At 31.9% G+C, this 12,175-nt stretch overlaps 1 protein-coding gene across 1 annotated transcript; it reads right to left on the reverse strand.

The window, feature by feature from the left end:
- Positions 1-5,632: 5,632 nt before the first annotated feature.
- LOC130668905 (uncharacterized) lies at positions 5,633-10,143 on the reverse strand. Its single transcript, XM_057471419.1, has 7 exons — positions 10,121-10,143; positions 6,867-6,976; positions 6,536-6,798; positions 6,381-6,461; positions 6,222-6,312; positions 5,981-6,159; positions 5,633-5,905 (listed from the first exon to the last, which is right to left on the reverse strand). Exons 1-7 carry the CDS (start codon positions 10,141-10,143, stop codon positions 5,633-5,635), a joined length of 1,020 nt encoding a protein of 339 aa, XP_057327402.1.
- Between the last annotated feature and the right edge of the window lie 2,032 nt (positions 10,144-12,175).

Below are 12,175 nucleotides of genomic sequence, written 5' to 3' on the forward strand. Positions count from 1 at the left end.
GATTTTCTCATGTTACCGCAACATGACTATCATGTAGCCGAAACATGACTATCATGTAGCCGAAACATGACTATCATGTAGCCGAAACATGACAAATCATGTGAATGCAACATGATTTCATCATGTTTATTTACCAAGACTGCATCATGTTGCATTCACGATTAATTTTTTTCCGTGTAAGAAAAGAGAAACAAAGGTTTTTTCGAGCTCGAAAATGTATTTATACTAATGTTTTCGAGCTCTTGGAGTTCGAAAACAGCGGGAAGTTTAGGGGCTGGCCTGCAGGGCCAACCGATGCCCAGATTTTTTTTTTTCGTTTTTTGGAAATTTTTTTTTTTTTTCTCTTTACCTTACATTTGCTGAATAACTAACGCAAAAATGAATGCAAAACGTCGACATCTGACGAAAACTCGACTTTTTAAAATCGGGGTGAAAACAATAACTTCCCAATTTTTCGAAAATCGTCGATTTTCTTAGCGGGAAGTTATAAATTTAAAAAATTTGGAAATTTTTTTGTCACTGGTTTTTCTAAGATTACGCTACAACCGCTGACGATAAAAAATTTTAAAGTTCTAATCCAAAAAGTAGACACTTAGAGCTTCAATTTCATTTTGTGTTATTTCTTGTACGACCATTTCTTTCAAAGTTAGGGCCGGTTGAAAATCGCCCAAAATATTGGAATTTTTTTTGATCCTTTAATTTTTTCGATTAGCCCCCATGGAAAAAAATATATTTAAAATATAAAAAAAATATATTTACGAATGTATTAAAAATATATTTAAAATGTATGTAAAATATATTAAAAATACATAAATATGTATGTAAAATATATTTTACATGTATGAAACATATATTTCTATTATATCACTTTTGGCCGTTTTTCGTATATTTAAAATCTATCTAAAATATATGTGGAATATATGCACACATATATAAACAATATATGCGGAATATATTCGGAATATATCTCAGGAAATACATATAAAATATATAAAAATATATTTTACATATATTTTAGTATATTTGCAGACTCAGGGTCGAGTACGAGAGAACTGTTCCAATGGAGCAGTCCAACTAGATAGTTCCACTTGAGCACCAGGTGCTCCAAGTGTTGAAGCTGTCTAAAAGGGCCAGTACTCGTTGGATTTTTTGTCAGAAGAACGCAAAGAGGAATAGAAAAAATTGTTTTCAGCAAACCAGACAGTTCCACGTGGGCACCAAGTGTCAAAGCTGTCCAAGTGGGCCTGGACTCTCTACAGTCTTGTAAAAAAAATTAGAAAGGAGTAAAAAAAATTACTTTCAGCCAACTGGACATTTCCACTTGGAAACCAAGTGTCAAAGCTGTCCAAGTGGACCTGGACTCTCTACAGTCTTGTAAAAAAAATTAGAAAGGAGTAAAAGAAATTACTTTCAGTCAAATGGACTGTCCCACTTGGGCACCAAGTGTCGCAGCTGTCCAAGTGGGCCTGGACTCTCTACAGTCTTGTAAAAAAAATTAGAAAGGAGTGAAAAAAATTACTTTCAGCCAACTGGACATTTCCACTTGAAAACCAAGTGTCAAAGCTGTCCAAGTGGACCTGGACTCTCTACAGTCTTGTAAAAAAAATTAGAAAGGAGTAAAAAAAATTACTTTCAGTCAAATGGACTGTCCCACTTGGGCACCAAGTGTCGCAACTGTCCAAGTGGGCCTAGACTCTCTACAGTCTTGTAAAAAAAATTAGAAAGGAGTAAAAAAAATTACTTTCAGCCAACTGGACACTTCCACTTGGAAACCAAGTGTCAAAGCTGTCCAAGTGGACCTGGACTCTCTGCAGTCTTGTAAAAAAAATGAGAAAGGAGTAAAAAAAATTACTTTCAGCCAACTGGACACTTCCACTTGGAAACCAAGTGTCAAAGCTGTCCAAGTGGACCTGGACTCTCTGCAGTCTTGTAAAAAAAATTAGAAAGGAGTAAAAAAAATTACTTTCTGCCAACTGGACACTTCCACTTGGAAACCAAGTGTCAAAGCTGTCCAAGTGGCCCTGGACTCTCTGCAGTCTTGTAATAAAAATTAAAAAGGAGTAAAAAAAATTACTTTCTGTCAAATGGACTGTTCCACTTGGGCACCAAGCGTCAAAGCTGTCCAAGTGGGTCTGGACTCTCGCAGTCTTATAAAAAAAATTAAAAAAGAGTAAAAAAAATAACTTTCAGCCCAATTGATTGTTCCACTTAAGGCACCAAGCGTCAAAGCTGTCCAAGTGGGTCTGGACTCTCTGCAGTCTTGTAAAAAAAATTAAAAAAGAGTAAAAAAAATTACTTTCAGCCAACTGGACACTTCCACTTGGAAACCAAGTGTCAAAGCTGTCCAAGTGGACCTGGACTCTCTGCAGTCTTGTAATAAAAATTAGAAAGGAGAAAAAAAAAATTACTTTCTGTCAAATGGACTGTCCCACTTGGGCACCAAGTGTCGCAACTGTCCAAGTGGGCCTGGACTCTCTACAGTCTTGTAAAACAAATTAAAAAGGAGTAAAAAAAATTACTTTTAGCCAACTGGACAGTTCCACTTGGAAACCAAGTGTCAAAACTGTCCAAGTAGACCTGGACTCTCTGCAGTCTTGTAATAAAAATTAAAAAGGAGTAAAAAAAATTACATTCAGCCAACTGGACACTTCCACTTGGAAACCAAGTGTCAAAGCTGTCCAAGTAGACCTGGACTCTCTGCAGTCTTGTAATAAAAATTAAAAAGGAGTAAAAAAAATTACATTCAGCCAACTGGACACTTCCACTTGGAAGCCAAGTGTCAAAGCTGTCCAAGTGGGCCTGGACTCTCTGCAGTCTTGTAAAACAAATTAATTCCAGCTAACCAGACAGTACTACTTGGGTACCAACTGTCGCAACTGTCCAAGTGGACCTGGACTCTCTGCAGTCTTGTCGAAAAAATCAAAAAGGAGTAAAATAAATTATTTTCATCTAACCAGACAGTCCCACTTGGGCACCAAGTGTCGCAACTGTCCAAGTGGGCCTGTACTCTCCCCAATCTTGTAAAAAAAATTACAAAGGAGTAAAAAAAATAACTTCCAGCCAACTGGACACTTCCACTTGCAAACCAAGTGTCAAAGCTGTCCAAGTGGGCCTGGACTCTCTGCAGTCTTGTCAAAAAAATTAAAAAAGAGTAAAAAAAATAACTTTCAGCCAAATTGACTGTTCCACTTGGGCACCAAGCGTCAAAGCTGTCCAAGTGGGTCTGGACTCTCTGCAGTCTTGTAAAAAAAATTAAAAAAGAGTAAAAAAAATAACTTTCAGCCCAATTGACTGTTCCACTTGGGCACCAAGCGTCAAAGCTGTCCAAGTGGGTCTGGACTCTCTGCAGTCTTGTAAAAAAAATTAAAAAAGAGTAAAAAAAATTACTTTCAGCCAACTGGACAGTTCCACTTGCTGTCCAGGAAGGCCAAGGTTTTTTTTTTTAGGTTCGTATTTCTCTAACTATGTTGTCATTTTAAACAATTCAATTTCTTGTGCTTAATTTATTAATTGTTCTATATCAACAACCGATTATAAACAAATTCATAACAGAATTATTTTTTCATTATCAACAAATTAATCGATGCAGTAAGCTTTTTTTATTTTCATTTATTTTCCAGTTTTCCTGTACTCGTTTTTCTCATAGTTTCCATTGTCCATTATAGTCTCCATTATCTTTTTCTCCACTTATTGAGCTTGTGCCCTTCATTTTTCTTCTCAGTGCTGTTATTTTATTTTGTATGGCTACATGGAGTCCTGACTCATTGTACCCTGTGGAAAAGCTCTCATAAATTCTAATAAGATATTGAATATTTTTTATGAGAATCTATGAGCTTCGGAAATATCTATGAGATTTAAAAAAATTCTCATATGAATTTTTATGAGAATCTATGAGTCAAAGCTTTTGATGTTTTCCTATCATGATTTCCGTACTAGATTTTTAAAAGAATGAGTAAGATTTTTTAATTTATGAGATTTTGTGACTCGAATTCCGCCAGCGATTATGAGATTGAATAAGTACTTTCACTTCTATAAGATTGTTACAGTTTATTCTAATCTATTTTCAATAAGAATTGATCAGGCGAATTCCAATGTTATAATACTTACAAAATCTCAATAAGATTATTTTTTTATACGAAACTTCCAGAATTTATAAGTTTTAGTAAGAGTTATCCTAGGAGATAATATCTTATTGAATATCATAAAATATTTGTGATATTTTATGAGAAAATATTCAACATGTATTTCTTCGAAATTTTATGAGACTGAATCAGGAATCACATGGACAAATGCAGACCTTTTTCTCATAAAAATTTTATGAGAATTAGTAAGAAAATCTATAATCGAATTAACTTGTAAAAATCTAAAAGATTTAATTTTAATTTAAAAGCTACGTGATTTATGAGTTTTTGTAAGTTTTAGTTAGAAGGCTATTACTTATAAAATATTATGGAGTACTTATGAGATTTTATAAATAATTTCCATTCACATAAAATATTAATTTTATCAGATTCATTAAAAAATAATTGCTTAACTTCATTTTTTTTTTATAAGAATTTACACCAAAAATACTAATATTATCACTATTTCTTGTACTTTAAATATTTTAACTGTTCGGAGATGAGTGAAAATATAAGTTTTTATGTGATTTTTTACAAACCCAGTAATGTATCTTGCCCCATTTTTTTTTTTTTTTTGGTGCAAGATACATTATTTTTTTGTAGCGATATTGCATTTTTTTGCTTAAACAGAATAAAATTTCTCGGAACAAGTACTATTCTTTTTACGCAAGTTTTTTTGTATTCTCCGACCAAAATAACAAAAGTTGCTTAAGCCAAGAGAAAAAATTTCTCGGGAGAAAAGATCGATATGGAGAAAGATAAAGTCACCGGTGTTAGGCAGCAGCAGCGGGAGTAGTTCGGTGCTCGCCACGAGATCGCGCCTACGATTTGTAGTGTCCCTGGTAAGACATTTATTTCAGAAGTGTTATATTCCAAATTTCAATACGATTTTATTCGAGTACTCCTTTGTCATTTGACAGACCAACAAGTACCTGTTTGGGTTGTACTATGGTATATCCCATAATACATCATGACTTTAATATTTAATATTAATGTTTACTTGAGTAATTTTTTATGAATAAATAAACGGACTCATTTCATAGATTTTTCGTGAATAGATTGCTATAGATTTTCCGCGTAAATACTCATACAAATATTCTTGAGTATACATAATAGAAACTTTTTGAATTCATGCTAAAAAATTCAATAATTTAGCATATAAACCTTAATCAATACTTCAGAAATCGTCTCATACAATCTTATTCATTTCCAAAATCTACTCAATTGTAAACTTTACATTTTTCGAAAACTTATAAATACTTATAATCACAATATTACAGCTTCTGTTTCTTATAGATTCTGATAATTTATATGAGAATTTTAAGAAAAAAATTTTTTTGATGCACCATCGATGAGAGAATAATTGTATCAGAATTTTTGAGATTTTTCGTGGACAAATACTGATCGTTTTCTCATAGCCAATTTTTTTTATGAGATTTTATAAGACCTTTTCCACAGGGTACTTTTCTGGATACATTTCCCGAACAGTATCTATTTCAATTTAATATTATTCAAGTTAGAATATGGATATTTATATCTCTAATAAATCTATCTTTTATACATTTAATCGCAGCAAGTTGTTGTGAATCCAGTCCTTTGTGCACTGTTGTTGACTGCTTTATTTTTGACTTTTCGCCTTTTAAATTACTCTCCAGGAGAATACTTACGTCTACAACTGCCATCAATAAGGACGTGCCCATTGCTGTAAACGTATTTTTGGCCTGTGCTGCGTCCCATTGTTCCGGCGTAATGATGATACCGCTTCCTGGTCGTCCAATTTCTATCTAAGAAAAATGCGAGAAAAAATTAGATTAGAGTAGTGGATCTCTAATGGTTCTGTGTCCATGATATCAAAGTACTTCGTTTATTGACAATGGTCTCGCAGGATTTTTTTCTGCCGTTGATGTTCTAGTGTGATGAACTGGTCGCTGACCACTCGTTGACGGTTTTGACATATTGTTCAGCCGATTCACCGCATCAATTTTTTCCTCCAAACGATCAATTTTACGCTTTAATTCATCAATAGTTTTATCACGATCTGCAAACAAATTAAAATAGATTTTTTTATTTTTTTGAATTTTATATTTGAAATGTTGTTACCTTGAATAAGTTTGTCCAAGTCTATCGGATACAATTTCTTCGGTGGAACAGCTTCATTGCTCCGAACTCGAACTCCACTTCCTCCGATTTTCTACAAAAATTGCAAAAGCTACGATTATCTTATCATACATTTATTGATAATTAACAATTATACGATACCGATGTCTGGCCACTCGATTCAGTGCTTGTTAATATCAAGTCATCATTAAGATGATCTGCTACTGACTCACTAAATGATAACTTCATCATGGAAAACGTAGTCTTAGTATATTTTTACACTGTGGAATTTTTTAATGTCAAAGTACGATACTTACTGTTCTGTGAACATTAAGAGGATCTGTCTTTGAGCAGCTGGCGTTACTAGGTAATGGACCTCTATTAGACTCATTGTCATAGCAGGACTTATTTTTTTTCTCATCTTTTCTTGGGCTCTTTACACTCCGAGATCCTTTTTCATTTTTATGATGAGTTTCTCCACTTGAATGTCGATGTGGGCTTCTAGAGCGGTCTACCGATCTATGTGGGGACTTTTTTCCATCTATTTTTGAAAGTTTCTCTTCAAGGAAAGATTTCCGGGCTTCATTGATAAAGATAAATTACGTGTCGGATAAATTTAAATAATTTAAATAATTCAAAATTTGTTACTTGAGATATCAACAACAACTCCATCGTAGCACTTCCATCCAGACTTGGGCTTACGGTCTGAATCTCTCCATTCAATGGCGTATACCTTGTCTAAATCAACTTTTGATTCTCTGAATTTTTCCGGATTGAATTTTACAATCCACTCTACAGGAACATCAGGTGTATACGGGGCATTCCATGCCAAATCACCGAGGTTTCGGCCCGACCCCCTTCGATTTCGCTGAAAATTTTTTATCATTTTCTACCCTACCAAAGACATTTTCCTGAATTTTTTCAGATTTTTTTACCCAACCCAAAAAAAGTTACGAATTTTTGAAAAAAAACGCTCTTTTTTTTTCAAATTGCTGTAACTTTGACACAAATTGACATTTTGGCACTTTTTTTTTTTGAAAAATTTTGTTTTTAATTGTAGTTTTCAGAAAAAAATACAAAAAATTTTTCGGAAGTCACGATATATAAAATATTTCAGTTTTTTCAATAAAACCGTAATTTTTTCGAAGTCGGAAACCTTCGATTCTCAATTTTTTTGTCTCAAAAAAAACTTCAACCAAGACAGTATTGGACCCCGCCATTCCCATTTTGTGCCGACTTTCCTTTACATTTTTTTTTTTCGATTGAAATTAAAAAAATTTCTAAATTTGGCTTATTTTTTATGACTTTGCGCTGAAGTTTCTTTGGATTGTTTTTAAAAGCTCAGAAGTTGAATAAAATTGGACAGTAACAACTGTAAAGTGTATTAGGGGCAAGAATTGATTTTTTCGGAAGAAAATTCCCAATTTTGAAATACAGTGAAACCTAAACCTACAATTAACCTTCTCACTAAGACAATTTATAGATAAACTCAGAAAAATATCGATAGCCCGAACTGAGAATCGAACCTAGACCATGTCGGTATCGCGCCGAGTGCTCTACCAGTTGAGATATCCGGTACTATACTATATTCCGTTCAATTTGATCTAAAATTGTCTATAAGGCTATCGATATTTTTCTGAGTTTATCTATAAATTGTCTTAGTGAGAAGGTTAATTGTAGGTTTAGGTTTCACTGTATTTCAAAATTGGGAATTTTCTTCCGAAAAAATCAATTCTTGCCCCTAATACACTTTACAGTTGTTATTGTCCAATTTTATTCAACTTCTGAGCTTTTAAAAACAATCCAAAGAAACTTCAGCGCAAAGTCATAAAAAATAAGCCAAATTTAGAAATTTTTTTAATTTCAATCGAAAAAAAAAAATGTAAAGGAAAGTCGGCACAAAATGGGAATGGCGGGGTCCAATACTGTCTTGGTTGAAGTTTTTTTTGAGACAAAAAAATTGAGAATCGAAGGTTTCCGACTTCGAAAAAATTACGGTTTTATTGAAAAAACTGAAATATTTTATATATCGTGACTTCCGAAAAATTTTTTGTATTTTTTTCTGAAAACTACAATTAAAAATAAAATTTTTCAAAAAAAAAAAAGTGCCAAAATGTCAATTTGTGTCAAAGTTACAGCAATTTGAAAAAAAAAGAGCGTTTTTTTTCAAAAATTCGTAACTTTTTTTGGGTTGGGTAAAAAAATCTGATAAAATTCAGGAAAATGTTTTTGGTAGGGTAGAAAATGATAAAAAATTTTCAGCGAAATCGAAGGGGGTCGGGCCGAAACCTCGGTGATTTGGCATGGAATGCCCCATACGTATTTTTATTCACTCCGTTATCAACCCACTTGATAAGTGCAAAAGTTTTGCGCGTCATAATTAAAAATTGAATTTTCAAATTCGATTGATTTATCACGTCAAAATTGACAGCTTGAGAATTTTTAACTACCGATCGTATTTTATCAGAAATAAAAATAGACAATCGAATTATTGAAAATAAAATATAAAAAAATAAATATATAACCCAGTGAACACATGACCTTATTTTGACGTCATACGTAGGTCATAGAAATGTCACGGCATCTGATGTAAATTTGATGTCAATCTGACGTTCTGCATGACTTTAATATAATGTAAAGCTTGTGACATCATATTGATGTAAGCATGACTCTTGTACTATGTCACAGTTATGACTTATGTATTACGTACGTTTGACATAGAATCTACATCACATTGTTATGTAGTAATAAAGTCATTATCCGTATATCATAATGACGTAATTTTTAAATCATACATTTATGTCAGTAGCAAAGTCACGGTTATGCGTAATATGAATGTCACTCTTAAATCATATCTTTACATCAGTGACAAGTCAGTATTTTACGCAATGCTGATGTAATTACCGAGTCATAGTTTTTTATCGTCTATTTATTGAAATAAAACAATCATAGAATGAATTTTCAAATATGTGTAAATGTGTAAAAATAACAACTAAACGTCGAACATTTTTGGGGTCAAAGTAATCGATAAACTCGATAATAGATCATTCAGACGTTTTAGATTAGAACATTAGCGTGAGCAAAAAAAAATTAACTTTATTTTTTTAAATGATATATCGAAATCATCATTTAGGATGACAAAGAAAATGTAACGACAGTTTGAACTCTTTTGATATTAAGATTATAAAGTTTAGTATCGCAATTTTTCAATCGATTAAATTTCATTCGATTTTGTGCAATTGTTTAATATTTCGAAAAATTTTGTATAAGATTTTTTAAATTTCACATCACAACAAAAAATTAAAAAATTTGATAAAACTTAATGAAATTTTAAACAATTATCATCGAGGCCGAAAAATATTGTTTCTATAAATTTTCATATAAGTTCATAAAGTTTTTTTAAATTTTGTAAAAATCTTTCACGAAAACTTATGAACATTGTCTTTTCCGGCATTTCACTCTAAATACATCAATTAAGCACGAGATTTGAACTCCCGTGATGTGGACTAGTGAGCAACGTTCAAGACTACCAGCCAAGAGGAACCGTGTTCGAACCCAGCAGACGCCCAGGATTTTTATATTATTTAACGTTATCTAATCTTGTTTCTGAATTCACAATACATTCGCGCGGTAATAATCAGATCAAAAATTCGGTATTTCATTTTTTTTTTTTTTTTCAAAAATATTTTTTCTGAATTGATAATTTTGACATCACCCATATGTCATATTGACGTCATAGAATGTCACACAGACATCACATTGACGTCATGTATACGTCATTAGTTTTACATCATAATCTTACGTAAAAAAGTGGGAAATAATGAGTCACACCTGACTCATTCGTGACTTATATCTTACGTAAATGATGACTTAGCGTAAAGTCACTCTGACGTCAAATTTACGTAAATGTGTTTACTGGGAACATTGCTATGAATTTCTGAATGTTTTTTTTTTTCTTTCAATTAATAAGAGTGAAAAAAATAATTGTTAGCCAACCAGATAGTTCCACTTGAGCACCAAGTGCTGCAAGTGTTAAAGCTGTCCAAGATGGCCAGGACTCTTTGGAGTTTTGTTAAGAAAATATTAGTAGTAGTAGTAAAAAATTATTTTTAGCCAACCAGACAGTTCCACTTGAGCACCAAGTGCTGCAAGTGTTGGAGCTGTCCAAGATGGCCAGGACTCTTTGGAGTTTTGTTAATAAAATATCAGTAGTAGTAGTAAAAAATTATTTTTAGCCAACCAGATAGTCCCACTTGAGCACCAAGTGCTGCAAGTGTTAAAGCTGTCCAAGATGGCCAGGACTCTTTGGAGTTTTGTTAAGAAAATATCAGTAGTAGTAGTAAAAAATTATTTTTAGCCAACCAGATAGTCCCACTTGAGCACCAAGTGCTGCAAGTGTTGAAAAAAGTTAATGTTCATAAAACAAAACTAATTACTTGAATACTTATTCAAATGCAGCTTTTCTATTTTAATTTATTTTATTCATTTATTTATTTGTTTTCTTTTTTTTTATTTATTTATAATTTGATGTTCATAATTTCAAAACATGTATACAGTCAATTTTGCTGTCAATCGTAGTGTGTTGACATTTAGACAAATTTCCCTGATATTATCTATCAATCATTGGACTGATTGAACCGGTATCGGTTGTTCAGCTTATCAGCTTTTTGATTATAAATGAATATAAATTATTTGCTACAAATTAACATTTATTCGCTATAAAAGTTTCACTGTTGCTTGATTTAATTTTTTATATTTAAGATATTAACACCCGATTGTTCGAAAGTTTCGTGTTTCTAAACGTTTAGTGGATAAATATTAAGCTGTATGAATCATAACAGAAGTCTCGTTACATATAATCTTTATAATATGAATAATTCATCAATGACAATTCCTTCCCGAACCAAACGACGCTGGAAAAAGAATAAATTGAAGTAAGTAACAGGATTGGTTTATACTTGTATATATTTTTTGGTGTTATGTTTATACAAATTTCAATATTGTAATTAATATTTTTTTTTAGATCACTATTGAGTTCACCAGCAGTAGAATCATTTAACTTGTTGGTATGTACTTACGATGTAATATAAACTTCATGAATAAATTTTAACCGCTACTGAAATTTTAATTTTTATTATTTTATTTTATTTCATATAAAACAAAATATGTTTGATTATAAATAATATTTTGTGCCTCCATTTAATATTTAATCTTTTTTTAAATTTTTATTTCAGAGAGCTAAGCAAGATCTATATGCAGAGAAAAGAACAGAAAATGATCTTGAAGATGATGATTTCGAAAACTACAGTGACAGTGATCGATCCCAGGCACTTTCAATTACAGAAGAAGAAGAAGAACAAGAAGAAGAACTACAACAACAACAACAACAACAACAACTACAAGAATATGAAGATGAATTTGAAATATTCGATTTAAACTCAGATGGAAGGGCGTGCGAGTATTTTCAAAATAATAATGAAGATGGTGCTGATGACGCCATAGATGTTGATGATGACAATGATGACGCTTCCACTGATAATTTTAAAAATAATAATAATAATAATAATAATTATAATAATAATAATAATAATTAGCATAGCAATAACAATAGTCAAGAATTTCTTTCTCCACAACATCAAGAAGAAAATATTTTTAGTCCAGATATTCTAGTACGGACATTATTGTTGATGGCAACCAAATTAAAACGTAACTTAAGTTATTCGGATAATGAAATAATTGTAAAATTACTAAATACATTCAGCGTTTCTTCCTCAACCCATTTATCAAAATATTATTGGAAAAAAATCTTATATACATATTCAAACATTCTATTGGTCCATCATTTTTGTAAATATTGTCATCAACTTGTTGGTTCTCAATCTTCATCACCAACAAAAAAGGATAAGCTGTATTGTGATCACTGTAAAAAAAGTTTTAATGTAAAAAAAAATTTAGCA

This window comes from Microplitis mediator, chromosome 5 (genome assembly GCF_029852145.1).
Source record: "Microplitis mediator isolate UGA2020A chromosome 5, iyMicMedi2.1, whole genome shotgun sequence".
Lineage (NCBI taxonomy): Eukaryota > Metazoa > Arthropoda > Insecta > Hymenoptera > Braconidae > Microplitis > Microplitis mediator.